The sequence below is a fragment of the Phoxinus phoxinus genome (genome assembly GCF_949152265.1).
Source record: "Phoxinus phoxinus genome assembly, chromosome: 9".
NCBI lineage: Eukaryota > Metazoa > Chordata > Actinopteri > Cypriniformes > Leuciscidae > Phoxinus > Phoxinus phoxinus.
In genome coordinates this window covers 8,947,290-8,966,091 of record NC_136884.1, presented here as the reverse complement: position 1 = coordinate 8,966,091, position 18,802 = coordinate 8,947,290, and the positions used below count along the sequence as shown (strand labels likewise).

The window sequence follows — 18,802 nt, the reverse complement described above, 5'->3', positions numbered from 1 at the left end:
TCATTGTTGAACCTAAACCCTTAAATTTGAGTTTTGTATGTACTCAAGGAATATATTCAAGCTATGTAGATGTGTTGATACATATTAAGTAGTTGATTGTTGGACATATTAACCTTAAATAACCAGAAAGGATATTAGATGAATTGTATGGTCTTCAAAGCTGTAGATGAATGGCTTAGAAGTTAAGGCAATACTATTTTAAATTCCTGAGATCATGCATAGACTCAAAAATATGCATGGTTGTTGTTATGACTTAGAAGAACAAAATGTATCATGTGGTTAGAACTGATCAATTCACTAACAGCTCAATCTATCAGCAATGTAAAGAATTTGGAAAGTCTATTAATAGTCTTCCTTTAAACCATAATTGGCAAAGACAGCAACACAACCTCCTGCTAAAGTCTTATAAAATATCCAGCGCACGACAAATTCTCAGTGCTTTCCGAGATTTTTTTTTAGAGAATCAACACTGAATTCACTACAGACAATACATTTAGAGATGCCAAGTCTTCCTCCAAAGAAACACGTTTATTAAAGTTAGTGAGTGAAGACAGGATTTCTCTGCTTCAGAAAACTACCACAATGCAGAATTGGTGACTGGTTGCGGGTATTAACCAAAAGACGAAGGACTTTCCATCAAAGCACATTAAGCATATTGGGACATGAGACTGTAGCTGATGTGAACATAAAATAGGATAAAGAAGCACCTTTCAGTTCTCTCCACTTGCAATGGACCATTCAATTGCACTATCTAGAATACTGCTGGCATCAATTTTGTTTATTGCTTCAGAATAGGACATTAGCGGAAACGCATAGTCAATAGGTGGTCTTACCACTTATAACTGAGAGTTCCTGAACTTCCTGTAAATAATAAATGCACCCATGCACACAATGTCCAAATCTCTAAAATGTACAACATGCTGCTGCTCATTAGTGATTTTGTGTTGCCTGTTACCAGTAAAACAACTTTGATTATAGTCCCTCAATATTTGAACCGTTTATTAATAGCACACACATTGAGTGTTTGCATGGTTGTTGCATGGACGACATCTCTCTCTGCCCCTGAAGGAAGTTCCCTTAAGGAAAACCACAGTCGTGCACACAGCATTTGGCATTAATACAACATGATAAAGATGGCAAAGGCTCACTACAGAGTCCTGGGATATTTTTGTATTACTGTAGATTTATCAATAATGCTGACATGCGCAGAAGTTCTTCTCCCGCAGTCGTATTAGCCATTGCTAATATTAATCAAAAGTGGATTCATATTATTATATTGAACTGTCAAACTCAAATGTTGCCTGGAGATCAACTGTCAATCTGTGGTTCCTAGGAGGAACAGTAACATTGCAAAATTTCCTTAATTTGTAAACTATGTACCTGAGTGTGAACTACTGGCTGCCCAGATGCTTTTACAGCCCTTTCAACAGATCTTCTTTTGACAACAAGCCAAAATTATATTTTCAATGGAAATAGCTAAAGCCTGTAGCAACATTAATGTCGCTAGATGACATAATGAGCCAGTTGTCAGCACTTTACACGTGTTCTCTCCTAATCTGTACTCACATACTTTATTTTAATATATTCAATACATAGCCAAATATCCACTGAAGCTGTTCTCATTTACATATTTTCTGTCAGACAACAGAAAGAGTATTATATAATGACTGACTACATGTTAACCAGCAGTCCAAAAAGTCGCTAGATTTGTTGTTAGTCTCTAAAGCGGTCTGAAAAGTTGCTAAATTGGCAACATTTGTGTATCTTTTTCTATGGCAAAGCAGGTGACTTGATTGGACTACCTGACTCCATCTTAGCAATGTCACTTTGTAAAGAAAAACTATGCACCTATAGACTGAACACGTAATACGCATGCGGATTACGTCACAGCTTTCACAAATTTGCGTTTTTGAAGTTTACCTGAAGACAATAACGTTACCATTTTCAAAACGTTCCTTTTTTTTAGGCCTTCAAAACACCGATGTTGTGTAAATGGATGGCAAAAACGTTTCGGTTTTTAGTTGAAAACGGTGTCATTTAAACAGACCCATAGTTAGCTTAGCTTTTAGTTTCTTCAAATTGCTTAAAGATGTCACCACAAACCACATTTTGTAAAGATTGACATTAAAACTTTTATTATTAATATATTCCAGCCACACAATAAAATTTAACAAATGATCACTAGAAAAAACCTCTTCTTCCATCAGCTGTACAATACATACAGTATCATTAAACTGGCCGCCAACATTAAACCCCCACTACAGCAATATATGTAGTGTTTTCAGCAGCATTTCACAAAATGAAAACATTATACATATGTACACATCCACATCGAATTCTCGACAAATTCACATATGTACAGTACATTTCTGTGGCTGAATATAAACATTGCCAACTTTGTTCCTCTGTTAAAGATTTGTTTTTAAAAAACGAAGCTGACAGTGGGTAGCTAGATTCAAGAGTTAGGGCATACATTTAAAAACTGTAAAAAGCATATCCTTTTAAAATGTAACTTTCAGACATGTGGTTTGATTTTCCCCAACAATGCTACCACTGTATTGCACACTAGGATGACACCTTACTCACTGGATTTCATGGGGTTGCAGTTTTTACTGCTCAAAAGATACATCCAGCCATGTCAAGTAACAAGAGATTTGGAGGTATGCTACATCTGTCAGACATTTGAACAAGTGATGTGACTGTCTAATAGAGCTCAAGCATCCTTCCCTCTCCACAGAAGATTATCATTCTCAAGACATAATCTTGAGTGGCTTGAATGGCCTCTTGATCAGGTAAAGAGAGAAAATCTGGCTTCTTTTCCCACATAGCCACTAACACAGAAAGGAATGCACTTTGGTATGTACCAAATGCCCTGGATTCGTAAAGTACAAGAATATCACAACAGTCTGAGGTAAAATATTAAAATGTGTTCTCATTTCTATTGAAGTAAAATCAACCAAATGTGTCACCTTGAATACTTGTGATGTTAAGACAACATGAATGCAGTGGTGAAGACACTTGTTCTATGTCAGTGATTGTTGTCTCTTATTCCTGGTGGAAAAGGACCCTAAAGTTATTTGTTTACTCCTCTCAAATCATAGTAGAAAAAAGATTGAGTGTCTGAACTGCATGTACAACCTCTATTGTGCGGCCAGTTGTTCCCAAGTCCCATTTAACGAGGTTTGGGAAGTAGCCAATCTTTGGGCAATGCTCAAACATGTGCAAGAGAATCACCATGAGTCTTTCAAAGTAAATGGAAGGGAGAACTGTCGTTTGAAATGAAAAATGAATGGCATTGATAACCAAAGGCACATTGTATTAAACCTAAGGGCACAATTATTCCACACTGCTGTCAATTCACAGAACAATAAAAACAGTGTAAAGTACATTGTGAAATGCCTGCTGATGTTGGCAGGTAACGTCTGCATTTGTAAAGCACTATGGGTGTCCAAAAGGGCCTTAGCCCCTGTGCAGTGTGCAGTAGGCCTGGTGGGCACTGTGCCAGCCTCTAGTGGGGGAGGGGGAGGGATCAACATGAGCATTACAGCTTTGCTGGTCTCCCTGACAGCCCATAGTTTGACCTCCTTCCACACCCCCAATCCATGACTGGGTGAAATTAAGCAGGACTACCCCCTGCTAGAGTAGGATTTCAAAGTAGTGGCAGATATATTTTTGTGCATTGCACCGTAAATCAATCCATTGATATACACGCCACCTCCACTGGTTCCACCTATATTAGCTCTTCATTGACACAATAAAATGAAATAAATAAGTTAAACTTACTAAGCTTTTACACCCATGTCAGTCAAATTATTCTTTCCATGTCACAAATGCTACAAAAATGGCCAGTCTTTGTGTTCTAAAGAGAAATAATTCTTTTCAAATCCAACTGTTTTGGATTTGGGGAAAAATTGTTATTAATAACTTATTTGAAACATTATTTTTTAAAAAGGGAACAACCTTTAAGAATTTTACCTCTGGCCTCATATTTGGAAGTCCACACAATGATTATGTAACAATATGAAGATATACAATGTTGCCATCTGTATTGTCCTTGTGGTAATAGATTTGTTTCGAGACTTGAATCATGACATACTCTGCCATAACCTTGTCCATCTAAAATATTTATCATGCATGATTACTTGCTTGCATTAAAGTAAATGCAATGTTCTGCTTTCCTATTTTTAAATTCTTAGTCCTAATCACAGCAAAAAAGCATTCATTTTAGAGACGAGACCAAAAAAACCAAAAAGAACATTCTTGACCCTAATCTGCAAACTAAGTCTTCACTCAACTGTTTTGTTCCATAAGCGTTACGTTTCAAAATATAAAAAACATCATAAATAAAAAAGGTAAAGCACCAAAGTTTTTTTCTCCGTCCAGGACAGTACACTGTCAAAAGCAACTCTTCCAGCGAATAGCTTATAATTACATGAGTGTCAAGTACTGCTGAGTATCGTCTCCATTTAGCCGCATACATTTCTTTAAACTTGCCATCAATCTAGACACTCTCTTTTTTTCCCTCATTTAATGTCTTTAAGGAATGTCAAGAGATTTATAGGCACATACCAAGTCTATCATGTAAACATTGATTCCCTTTGCTACCTCATTACAGTCTGCAACATCCACTCTCCATTTTACCTGTTACTCTTACAAAGTCTCTTAGAGTGTTTTATAAAATTCTCTTGTCTTGATATTGACATTATTAGGCTGCAATGCAACAGGTCTCAGATCGAATAGCTTTTAGTAAATGCATTTTTAACCTTTATCACACTATTTATCTGACATGATCTGAGGGTGGTGATTCAATTTTCAAAAAGCACACAAAACAATGTACCATTACTTCATTGTGGCAAGGCCATTTACTTTTTTATGCTACAATATGAAGGTATTAAACCAAAGTGGGACTTTTTGTTATTATAGACCAGATTGTAGAACCAGACTGCTCCTTCAAAGCAGCATTCAGCAAAGTCCTGAGATAAAAACTTTAAAGTGTTGTTCCCCCTTTCTTGGCCATTTGAGCTTTCCTAGAAAAAATCCCAACTAAAGGTGCTACGAAGCAGTTCATTAATGGTGTATATGCATTAATGACTCTCATTCCTAAAAAAAACCACGCTTCTGAATGCACAGCTTTCCAATATCAATAACAATTTCCAATATCATAATTTAAAAGAAAAAAAAGTAGTGTTCAGCTGACTAATTTTGGCAACACTGTCCTTTGTTGTATATTCCCATTGGCATCAGTCATTTGTGCCATGTTAGTCCTTAACTTTGTGGCTGAGCCAGAAGGGGGAGGTAATTTGGAGATTGAAGTTATAGCACCAGTACCCTCAGTGATCCGCTTTACGGTGGTTTTCTCCCCAGTGGGAGGTTTTGGCAAGCGTCTTCTGAGCCATGGGTGGCGGAGGGCCTGACTAGGGGTCATACGCAGGGATGGGTCCCACTCTAGACACTGTTTTAGAAAGTCCAAGAAGAGGGGGTCATCACAGCCTTTGAGTGCTGTCACCCAGTCCCTGCTGCCTGGTGGACCTCTGAGTTTGCCCCTACGTGACCTTCCCCCATTCAACCCCACTGAGCCATCAGGTAAGGTTGTGACTGTGCAATAACGTGGATATCCCTTCGAACTGATAAAATTTTTTGCTCTCTTGGATGAATCCAGTAGCTTCTGGGAGGGCATACCCAACAGCTCTATGACACATGCTAGTTGGTCCCCTTCATCTTCTCCAGGCAAGAGAGGGTACCCTGTAAGTAATTCCGCTAAGATACAACCTAAGCTCCACATATCAATTGGCATCCCATATCGAGCACCCAGAATGACCTCTGGGGCCCTGTAGAAGCGTGACTGGATGTAAGTGTAGACCCGTTGATGCTCATAACAGCTAGAGCCGAAGTCGATCACTTTTATCCCACTGCGCCCCTGCTGCTTCAGAAGGATATTCTCAGGTTTGAGGTCGCAGTGAATTATTCTGTTCTTGTGCAGGGAGTCCAGACACTGTAAGATGGAGTGTGCAAACTTGCGCACTAGTGGCAAACTAAAGCCCTGAAACTTGTTTTTCTTGATGAGCTCATAGAGATTCATGCTGAGCAACTCAAACGTCATGCAGATATGGTTGCGGAATGTAAAGTTCTCCAGCATGTGGATGACATTCATGGTGGAGTCCTTATCCTGCTTGCGCAAATGTTCCAGAATGCGAATTTCCTCAGCTGCTTGGCGATGGAATCGCTTTTCGTTACGCACCATTTTCAGGGCCACCTGCTGGTGGTTCTTGTGGTCATAGGCCTTCACCACCTGGCCAAAACTGCCTTTACCAATAACCTTTAGTACCTCATACCTATATGATATATGGTCATGGGGCACATGAATGTAGGAGCCCTGATCATCGTCATAACCTCCATTGTTAGACCCTCCAACTACACCTAGTCTTTTCTTCGCATTTGGACCTATAAAATAGACCTCAGGGTAGCTGAAGATTTCTTGGTGTTCAAACACTGAAAGCTTTGACATGTACTGTTTCATGGCCTGCTCAGGAGTCAAAGCCGCTGGCTTAGGTTTGCTTTCAGTTGATTTGATGGAAGTTGAGCTGCCTTGTCGACACTGGCTGCTTTCTTGCTGCTTCTCCGGCATGGCTAGACCTGCTCTACCTACGGGTGTCAACCCGTTGGGTTGTGCAGTCAACACTGTCCGTTTGTTGCTGTTCTCCTCAAACAGCTGTTGGACGTGGATCTGCTGGTGATTCCCGACGTGCAGATGGTCATTCATTGTGTGCTTATTGCCTCCAGCCTGGATAAGGTAAAACAAAAGCAAGAGGGATCATTTCAGGATTGTTTCCCAAATAAATTAAGACACACGGCTGATAATATACACATTTAGATTTGACATAAAAGAGCCAGCCATATAATGGCTTGAATATCCAAGCCATTCAAACCCTGTCAATCCTGGCAGAATTTTTTCCATAATTCTCTACAACAGGCTCGCAAAAATGTAATTCCATGTTGATTTGCATGCATTATTAATTAACTTGATTCTTGTGCTTAGCAAAGTTTGGGCAAAGTACAAACCAAAGTACAACAAAATCCTCCTTGTCTATTGTTGATGGAGCAATAGAAATTAATCTTCCTATACTAAATACCAGAGATCAGGACATGATCCATAGAGTGGAAAACACCATTTGATTGACGGAAATTGCAGAATTAAAACAGACTGGACACTTATGTTTAGCCTTGTTATACATTGACTTGACACATGACGGGTCCTGCTGGTTTGTATAATTTACTTCAGTATGTTGAATAACTGACTGAATAAGAGATTTGGTGTCCAATACGTGTAGTATAATTTCTCAACCTTTCCATTTAAATGCTATTTGATGTTAGACAATATCTTGTTTTTAGCATGTGGAATTGAGCTATGTGAGACTTGGAAGATTTTTTTGTTGTTGTCTATTTAAGATCATTAAACATGAATTTCCTGCTTTCCTGAATCTCCTGCCCTGCAAGATGCTTACTTCCTTGATAATGTGATTACCTCTGAATCTTGTTTTTACAAGGACATCCTGTTGCTTCAGTCAGATGTTTGCAGGAACCTTCTAATTTTATACAAAACATAAACTCTTACACATTTGAAAATGACTCCCCTTGGCATGACTATTGTCCTGTTATTTCAGCCAGGTAGTTTTAACGGATTAGCGTTTATTTTTGTGTTTTGAATGATAATATTCATGATCCACTTAACTGTGCTTTATTGTCTAATCTCAGCCTTTCCGTTCACATGCAGAGAGAGTGATAATCTCCAAGTGTAAAAGCATATCAGGGCATTGCAAGACTTCTGATATTTACAGATCCTTTTTATCTCAACCTATCTCCAATACCCAGATGGCAAGTACTGATGTTTTTACACCTCTGACTGAAGATAAAAATACCCAGCTTGAACTCTAAATCCAAAAGCTCTGATACAATCTGCTCTAAAACCACTCAAAATACAGGCATATTTTTTGCTTTGGCCCTGTCTCACGCAAAACTACAATGATGTCCTGTTTAATGACAGGCTTCTAGTTTAGAAAACTGTATCTTTCAAATATAAATATAAATGTAACCAATATCTAATCTTAAATCAGTAAACCAATATTTAGTGTCATAAAATAAATCGCACACTGTTTTAAATAAGCTTGATATTAAGCATAGATTTAATTATTAGCTAAGGCAGGACATTCTTGATAATTTACCAGTCATCATAAAGAGTATATAGTTTCTACAAGAAAAATGTATCACACTGACTGACAATTGAGCTCATGCATCATACACAAGAGATAAATGAGATTTAAAATGAACCCCTGGAACTAAAAATTAATCTTAATAAAGCTTCAATTTCAACCTTTTGTTGTACTTGGTCGCCCTGCTGGGTAATTCAAACAGGATCTGAACAGGTGGGGGGTCGTAGAAAATGCATGCTTGCTGGCAGCTGTAGAGGACACAACTGGAGCCGAACAAAAGACACATTTGGTCTAGGAAATGTAGTGAGCACGGCAATCATTCTAATGCTCACTACTCTGCAAAATACATATGGCTTGAGAGGAGTGCTAAAAGGCTGTGATTCAACTGCCCTTAATGATGTTAATTTACCTAAAAGGTATGAGACTAGAGATCTAACAGGACAGATATTTTAACATACAGAAAAATAAAGACAAAATAAGTATTGCTGTCCTTGTAATTACTATAAAACTTGAAGACTAGAATGTCTTCTTACATGAGTGGCTGGTCGATCTAAAACTAGCTTCTAATAGCTTCAAAGCCAAAATCAACACAGAGTGTGTCCCTAAATGTCCTACTAATTGCCATTCATAACTTGACTGAATTTGACATTTGAAAAGCACATCAGAAATGATTTTAAAGATCTTATATACACAATCAGCTCTAATTTGTTGATGTAATCTGTTGCATAACTAAGTAGGAATGAGCCCAAGTACTGCCCTTCAAAATCATTACTGTTAACTTAAACATCATCAAATCATAGCACCAAATCACCATGTAAGTAATAAGCGAGAGCAAGATGTAAGTTATAATTCCCAATAAGCTTATGTTATAATTGGATCTGCAGAAACCTGAAAAAATTATCTTTCAATCATTAAGCTTATTTTTATTTTATTTACTTTTTATTCACTGAAATAAGACATATTGACATTCATAAATTTCCATCTTAGCTTAGCAATTAAATGTTTTAAAATATAAATGTTGATTGACGAGCTAGATTTACAAATACAATGCTGAGATGTAATTCGATTCATTACATGTGGCAGGAATTCTGTTTTGTAAGACTATGCACACGTACAAATGTGCCTACCATGCGAGTCTGTGTCTATATTTACCCCTAATAGAATGACAGCTAAATAAATAACTTACAGCTATTTAGTCATAAATGGCATTGATCCAATTATTTTATTTTATTCAGTGATGTGTCAAATACATTTACATAAACTGCAATTCTTTAAACATTAGTAATAAACTAATTATTGAGCAGCATTTCATTGTCGTGCATTGCATGTTTTAGCAAACTGACAAATTTTTCGCTAAAATATCATGCTTTTTAGTCCTACATCATGTCGTGAAGGCTCAATGGATTAATATTTTGGATGTATAGCTTTACATAAGAAAATTTACTAGATGACAGATTTCAGCTGTGCCTGTTGGCGTCACACTGATGGCCTGAGAATTTCCCATCCCCCACCAATGGCAACATCTCCACACAATACATCAACCAATGACTCTAAGAGAGCCACTGATCATTACTACTGCTCATATCGGAATATTTTTTCACCATTTAAACTTATATTCCATGCCTTTCTTCAAAATGTATATCAAATAGCCTAAATGTATCAAAACATGGGTTTAAAACATGCATTTTGGTTTCCAACATCTTTAAACTACTGTCAGTCGTCTTGCTACTGTCTCATAAAAATGCTCCAAATACAGTGCACTGTCTAATCATTACATTGTAATTCTGTATCCATATAAGACTCAGAGAAGACCCTTTTGTCATGCATTGCTAATATAACTCACAACATTGACATACAATCTGATTTTTTTGTACTCCACTAGCTGCATTCACGAAGTCACTTACTGTGCAAGCAATGATGTGCATAAAAAATACTCAGTCAAAATCCAGTAACAGGTTTGCATTCTGTATCATGGACCCTTACTTCAGGGCCCTTAATATGCTATAAAAAAAGGGTTTTTCAAACTGGGGTTTGGGAGGCCCTCAGAAGGCCGCAAGTGAGCACCCTAGGGGGGTCCGCAGAAAATTTTGAAGAGAAAGAGAGAAAAAAAGATTTTTATTACATTAATTTTTTTAGGGCTGTCAAAGCGAATGTGTTAGGCCTAACTGTAACCTTTATCTCGCTCAGTGTAATTTGTAAGGAACTATTCTTTGTAAAACTGTAGTGAAACATTTATTGTGAAACGCACTAAATAAATTCACATTAGACTGAAAATGGTCTCTTCAGGTACATTTACCTAATATTACGATAATCTAAAAGTGTAGGAAAACACACAGTAAACTAATACAAAGTAAATATTTTAATATTTAGCATTGGATTTAGTACATTTTACAATGTAAACACCAATTATTTAATTAACTTTGAAAATATTATAATGTCATGTCAGACACAGTATCTTTCTACATAAAGATGAATACCAGCCTTTATTTTACGAAGGGAATTATCATATGTGGTCTTTGCCATTAATAGCCTACGTTTGAAAACCCTTGGTTCCTCAAACCATGCACTAGCCAAAATATATGGTAACTTGTAGCAAAACTCAGATTATGAGAACAAAGGAGGACTCCGGAGGCATGCATTGTGGAAAGTGCAAGCAAGAAGGTTAATTTTACCGTGAGAGAGTTGCTGTTCCTGAGTGGTGGTAGTGTGACGGGTGATGTGGCTTCAGTCCCTGCTACAGCCCGGGGACCCCCGATGCCCAGTCCGGGGGAAGACTGTAGCTGGCAAATCTCACCCCCTTTGCCTGTGGAAATGAGCAAACATGTATTCGGATTTTTTTTTACACAATTGCTTTAACCTATCAGTATTTTTAAAAGGCAAAAGAGATCATAAAAGGCTCGTCTAGAAAAGGAAAACTGTAACGTTGGCCCCGTTACATATGTAGCTTATCGATTCATCAGATGTAGCCTATACATCAATTAAGAAATGAAAGTGAACCAGAATATTTACACCATTTTAACAAACGAAAACCAACATTAGCACAACGAAAACCTTCTCTCCAGACAGGAGAGCTATAAAACCCCCAATATATTTAAGACCCATTAACGTTAATCCAAAGCGGTTGGTTTCTAAATATAGTCACTATAGCAACATGAACCATTTTCTGAATACAAAAACTAGCCGTTTTTTTAATGGTGTTTCCGGGGATTATAGCTACTGTACTCAACCCTATAGTCACCACGAGCAATGAAACGAAACGCTGCGAGCCTTACAAGCGTTATGGAGCATTTAAATCGGATAAATAATCCATCTCCAAAATCCAATCCGGAGAATTAACGTGCCCGGCGTCGCCCTCTTAGATCCGGGAATTGGGTTCCTTACCATTTGGGTAGACAGCAGTAGCAGCAGCGGCAGCGCAGGGTTTCTTGGTTAACATGGCCGCTGGAGAATCACACACACACACGCAGAAAAGCCACTTCAGAGTCTCTCCCCTCCTCCCTGTGATCACCCACTCTGACTGCTGCTACTCCAATCAGATACATCCAGACCTGAGCAAGTCAACTCTAGGGGCTGCTTCCTCAAACGCTAACAGAATTCGCGTAATCATCGCTTGGAAACGTGAAAAACAAACAAAGACGCACGCATGGCTCTGTACAGCTCCGCACTTTTGGGCCTAGGAAATTCGGCGCAGTCCGTGGCATTCTCTCACACACACATACAGTAAGAGTAACTAGGAATATACTTTAAACCGGTTTAAGGTGTTGTCTGGACTTATCTATCACCCTTGTTCGCCTCCACCTTCTTTTCTCTCCCCTCCCCGTGCGGCAAGCCGTATTTACATTTAAATAGGCTATATGAATAGTAGGCTATCTATATATCAATGCAAGAGTGGCTATAGCCTATCTATTACAAACAAGAGCATAGATTTGGTTTGAACTTTATATAGCATTATATATATCTATATAGCATTTGTTATGAAAAACAGCAACACATTTATAACATAACGTTAACATAGGCTACCGTTGTATAGGGAAAAATCTATTCCCAGATTATTTATTATTAATTGTACAAGTTTTACTAAACAACATTTACCACAGCCTAACTGTAACCACAATGAGGCATTATACATTCTAGTAAATGTTTTCTCTTCTTTTTCTCGTCGGGTCTTTGAATGTGACTGTTTTAGATATTTGCCTTTTCCCATAGCATTTAAAAAAGTAAATTATCGATATAATTCAAATAGGTCACACATTTTCTCATCTCAGCGGCTCAAACAAATTTTATCACGCTTTAGGAGCGCGCTGGTGAACGAGCACACAGTACTGTGATTTGCGCGCCACTGGTGCACAATTAATTGTACTGGCTAGTTTTGCTTATTGGAAACCACGTCTCTGACTACAGTCACCAGTAACTAGTGTGGTACTAGTACGTACTCCAATTGTGATCTATTCACTATTCCATTATTACTTATCCATTCTATTATTACTTATCCATAAAATACTAGTACTTATTTTTAGTTAGTTGTAATTAAAAAAAATTCAGTAAAGTAAATTTTTCATAGTTCTGTTACTTGTCAAAAAAAGTCTACTAAATTAAAAACAGAAAAATAGGCCTACATGCTAAAATGGCTTGCCATACTCCCAGAGTCCACATAATTTGTTTATATGTATGCTATGTTTCATGATAGTTTTTTTTCATGCTTTCAATCGTCACTTTATATACACAGTAAAATCAAACAATTTCAATTAACTTTCGAGTTTGAAGGGTCTAAAAAAAGAGTAGGTATTTTACAGAGAGTTGTCAATAAATGAAAGTGCAGACTTTCTTGACTTCATCTAAACATTTTTACATGGGTTTATTAATTAATCTCATGAACAGAGCTGTTTAATTCTTGTTTGCCCCTCTGAAAGATGATATCTGTGTTAAATCTCTATAAAAAGTATCAACCATAAATTGCCTTAAATGATAATAAATTATGTTGCCTTGTCATCTGTAACTTTTTATTGTGTCTTAATGACCAACTGACTATTTTCCCTTCTCTATTACAAATGTTTTTAGTAGGAATAAAATTGCTATATTTTAGAAAAAAAAAGAAAAGAATAAAACTTACATTAATCATTAGGTTTAGTTGTTTTTTTCAGCCTTTCCTGTTGACATTGGAGGATGTTTTGTGCTCTTATATAAATGCATATAACATTTTTAATTATTAATTTCCTTTTACACTATTAGCATGTGTAATTTTGGCATGCCAATTTAAATTACTGTCCACTAGAGGGTGGAGTAAGTGCAGAAACATTACAGCCTTCATTTGTACTGTACATTTAGTTCCCAAACAGAAAACATTAGATTATTACTAAACATTAGATTATGTTCCACACAAAAAGTATGTCTACTTATGCTGCGGGGGAATCATTAAATTACTACAGATAAAAAATATAAACCCGTTCATATGCGGCCTACATGTCAAAGCACATTCTACAGTGATTAGGTTAAATGTGATGTGATTGAATCTGCATTATCTGAAGAGTCTTTAACAAGTTATACATTAATAAAGCACAATAACAATAATTGATCTCATTTCTCTGATTGACGTGTTTTTGGAGTTTCAACACAATGTAGATCATCCAGTCTTTAGATAGTGGTATCTGATATCCCAAAAGATAAGATTTTGATAATGATTATGCAGCCCTAACTCTGAATGTTTGAAGATACCGTCAGTTTCAGGCTCAGTATTTAAACATAAAATGATAATATCATCTCAGTTTCATCATTGGGCTGACAGAATTTTTTATTTATTTTACAGCACTGATTATGAGGCAATTCTTTTAGATAATTTATCAAATCTGACTTAACTTCCAGTCTCTAAAACAAACAAGAAAGCAAGGTGCAGCATACTTTTAGTACACTTAGTAAAAAAAGTAAAATGCAAAGTAAAGCCACAATCATCTCCCTTGTCCATCCCCCCAGGAAGCAAGCTAATGTAGTGTCACATGTCAGGCTGTGGTCAGCAGGGTATGCTGGGATGGCTATCATGGCATTTGTCACTGCGGTTACTGGGAAACATCAATAAGCACTATGTAAGGAATTGGGCCATTGATAACAGCATTGGGTCATTTTATGGGGAGCGTAAGAAGGGCTGATCTTGGGGTTGTGTTAACTCTCACATCATTGCCTTGTAGTTTCTGATAGTGAGAAATCAAAGGGCTGACAGAACCCATTTGCTGAGACAAAGAACCCAATCACAGAGGCATGGCACTCAAGACTAAAAGCTGTGAAAGGACCTGCAGAAGTGTGACAGCACTGGAATCATAGGTGTTATTTGCAGTTGAGTTCTTTTAGACGCTGTCTGACTGACATGCAAATGACCAACTCAAATTCCTTTTGTTTTTAGGTGTCACTTAGAGGCGGGTTTATTTTAAAAATATACCAACAGACATCCATGAAAAAAAAATACAAATGAACAAATAATGAATGGAATAAATACAGAAATCCAGGAACAGCAATCCAGAAACAGAAAACCCGAGATTACATTTGGGAAAATATGTATACTATAGACCCATGCAACAAAAAAACAAAAAAACTATTTCACAGACATAACTCTGCTCATGGATATATACGTTACTAAGTGCCACAGAAAACTCTCAACTTTACAATTATTTGATGTCACTAACCTGGCAAACGTTTGGCAAATCCAGTGATTATGTCATCCTTAAAAGCTTTCCTTGTATCAGTCCAGTACCTTGTAAACATGACTTTGTTTCAGGTAGACTAAAAATACTGTGCCCCCTTGCTCCCGGAAGTTGTGTAAAGCCAGCCAATCAGATCAGAACTGTCCAGGCTGACAAAGTACTTCCTTGTTTTGTGAGCAATGCACCAGATGGTTAGCAAACAGATTGTGGGCAGGCCCTCTGAATCACAGACTACATATATGATAATGGATTGATAAAACGGTAGTCCCTTGCTCAGTACCACGATGTCTTGTTGTACTTACGCCATCAGCTTATAGGGGGAGGATGCAAGCCTTGGTCTATATTTAGCTTGCTTTGCTTTTATAACTACTGGAGCATCCAGGCATTAGAATGGTGCTCTGGGAATGTGGGGTGATTCCAGACTTCCAGCTTTCTCCGCTTGGCACTGAGGCACATAAATGCAGTAAAATCCTTCTGAATATGTGGATAGCCTAAATATGCAGCAAACATAGATGGTTCTCACACCATCAGCCAACACAGTTTAATGTTAGATTGTAGTATGTGTTAATCAGCTTGCTTTTATACATATAAGTCGAGCTTAATTTATGTCAGGTTTGATTTGCATTGCGCATACAGTAAGTGTCTCTGTCAACCTAAAATAAGAGAACAGTACATGCTGCTATACGTTTCTGCCTTATACTAGACATACCACAAAATACAAAGGTTCACCATATAAGCACTTTTCTGTACTAGTCATCATGATAAAATGAAAAGAAAAAAGAAACACAAAAGCTGTCTGCTAAAAGCCCGAATGAACCAAAGATACAAGTATATGTTCCCCCTGGTGACTAATTAAAGCATGTATAACCTCATCTGCTCTGCTGTAACAGTAATGAACTCTGCAGACAAAACACCTCATAATAATATCCAGTCCTGGGGACAGATAGTATTCACATGAGAGCTTTTTAAAAGCACCCACACACACCTGAGAGTTTGTACGGTTTCCATCATGTTCCGTCACTAAACAAAAGACTATAAAAAGCACATCCTCAGTTCTGTACACTCTTGGTTTGTTCCAAAACCAAGTGGATGCATTAAAGTGAAGACAAAATAATACAAGATAGTGGATGAGGCAAAAGAAAAGTTGGTTAATATCAACATTAAAATAAAGTATATTTTAAACTAGATTATCTTACATTTTTATGAGCTTATTATTACTCTTATTAGGGTATCGTGCCGTTAGCTTATAGCAACATCCTGAAATCAAACTCTATTGAAATCAATTGTCAGGAGTTAAGTAGTGTGACACATGTGCCTATAAAACATTTATAAACGGTTTACAAGGCAGCTGTCTTTATAGACAGAAGACAGCAAGCGATCACTAGATTTTGGAACAGATCTACATATCCTATTAACAACAGACACAAATAATAACTCTCATCAGTTATTAAAACACTCACCAGATGTACATCAATTAATTAAACCATCCTTACTATAATAAATTACCCACAAACATCAAACCCATTTCAGTCAGGTACCAGTTTATATTCACTCTATTTGCATAAAGCTCAAAACAGGTGGCAGGTATCTCAGGGCCTACAAACTACTTTTGGCCAATTAGGATTTTGGGCCAGAACAAAAGCACAGATGGCTGAAGTACCATTGCCATCTGGTTAATAATACAGTCAGATATATGAAATGAGCCTGTGTGGTGTTTAGTGATTCGATCTGTTGTCATCCCCTCACATCAATGGAAAAGAAAAAAATCAATAGATACTGGGACCGGAGAGCTGTCTTGCAAATCAACACTCCTGACACACAGCTTGACTGATGAGAGACTCAAAAAATGGTGGATAGTTGCGTAATAAATGAGTCATGTTCACACATTAGACTACATTTGCATGCAGACTCCCAGCCCATGCAGACTGAGCAAATATAAACATGCGTTCGCATGAAAAGACAGGATGTACCTTTGAAATTAGTCTTAGACAGAGACTTCAGTAGTGTTTGTATGGAATTACCTCTACCCACTTCCTATACACACGAATTACCATTAAATATAATGCTTTTGGTATTATTCTTGTTCAAAAGGTAAGCTATTTATAATGCCATGAAGAGTGTAAATGGAAATGAAATGCTAGTGAAAATAAAGAAAAAAATGTCAGTGGCTGAAATATGAAAAATATATCTGTCACCTCGTGACCATATAATTCTAGTTTACAGGATAACATCTCAACCCTGACATGTACAAAAGCACGCTCACATTATGTACTCGTTCACATTGTGTTCCTTTCTCTCTCTGTGTACATTACAGATCCGTCACCCAAAGAAAGTTGCCTGAGGCAAAGGAGCATATTTTTGTCAGCTCCGCTGTCATATAGTCGCCCACACTGCACATATTTAGCAGGGTTTATTTTTACAGCCATCTGGTGGATTCTTAAAGAAAAGCTCTGAAACGCCTCTGAAAATCATCAGCTTTGGCTATTCACGGCAGCAGTGAATCAAATATGATACATATATAAGATGAGAGGCAGTGACTCAAACAGACGTATGCTACAAAATGTAATTGTGCTATATATGACTGATTTCACATGCTACTTCACACTGTTTTCTCATCATTTACTGTATGTCAGAGTCTTTTATATAGAATCGTTTTATACATTTCATTGTGTTTTGCATGAATGGGTTATGGTTTGTCACTGCTCAGTGAGGGGTTTGATGCATCTTCATTTGTGCATTGGATTCAAAGCTAACAGGCAAAGTTAGCCACACTTGAATGGTTCAGTGCCTTGAGCTAAAGGTAAAAGGATCTGTCCTTTCCAGTAATCATTCCCAGTATTTCCTGCCTTTGGGATACCCTTCTGGCCAGGGGCATGGTTTTGCATGCAGATGCAAGGCTATTAACAGCACAGTGCTGAAGAAGGGGGAGTTCATTGTTGTACTTGTTGCTACATTGGAAACCCTGGCTGTATTCAAAGTCTTCTCTCATCTTAAATTCAGTCAAACGATGCCTCTAGCATACTAAGCATTGTCTCCATGGCTGCTGGAGCAACATCTGGCCTGTAGAAAGTGTCCAAACGGATTGATTACAGAGGCAACTAACTAACAAAGCACACATTTGTCCTACTCCGTTGCAGTAATCCAGTTTGAGCCACTTTCAGTGACTCTGTCTGTACAGAACGATAGATTTCAGCACAACACGCTGCGCATATGTTCTCTGGCACACGATAACATTGTGCTTGTTTAAAGAGTCATCATTGAGCCCGTCTGTAATCTTGTGTACACCGAGTAGCCCTTAACCAAACTACAGGGACCAGTTCAGCACTGTGCAAATAATGTGTTGCTTGGCAACAATGAATCTCGATTATCAATCTGAATATCAGAGGCCTTGTTTACATCCCACAAAAGCCAGAATTTACAAGGCAGGAACAGGTGTAGTTCAAGTTACAATTTGTTTTTGATATTTAAATTCATGGCTATTGTTGTCATGCCGGTGGCTGGTAATATGCCACCATCTTTGGCATAACACAAAAAGATGCCCAAGCTGAAATGGTTCTTGGCACATCTATTTGATTGATGATGCTGAAGGCTCAATTACCCAAAGTGTTGTTCTTACAAACAAGGTTAACTACAGACCTGTGGACCAATGAGCTCATTAGAAGAGTGATGAATAGAGTATAACACCCAATCACTTGATCTCTCACTGCGGGGGTGGAACTAGCATGAGAGTTCGATCTGCACAAATGAAAAAAGACACCAGACCCCCAACCTGAGACGCAGCATCACTTTTTAAATATCCCCTACTGCTGTTTAAATGTCACTCTTTACTAATGTTTACTGTACAGTTGCTATTGGGAATTGAAGAACAAAAAGTCCAAAAAGACTTCTCAAACTCATGTACAGTGA

The 18,802-nt window shown here is 37.6% G+C and overlaps 1 protein-coding gene across 1 annotated transcript; it reads right to left on the bottom strand.

The window, feature by feature from the left end:
• Positions 1 to 2,107: 2,107 nt before the first annotated feature.
• Positions 2,108 to 12,533, bottom strand: dyrk2 (dual-specificity tyrosine-(Y)-phosphorylation regulated kinase 2). The gene is made up of 3 exons (XM_079624041.1): positions 11,589 to 12,533; positions 10,880 to 11,010; positions 2,108 to 6,781 (listed from the first exon to the last, which is right to left on the bottom strand). Exons 1-3 carry the CDS (start codon positions 11,641 to 11,643, stop codon positions 5,189 to 5,191), a joined length of 1,779 nt encoding a protein of 592 aa, XP_079480167.1. The 5' UTR covers positions 11,644 to 12,533; the 3' UTR covers positions 2,108 to 5,188.
• Between the last annotated feature and the right edge of the window lie 6,269 nt (positions 12,534 to 18,802).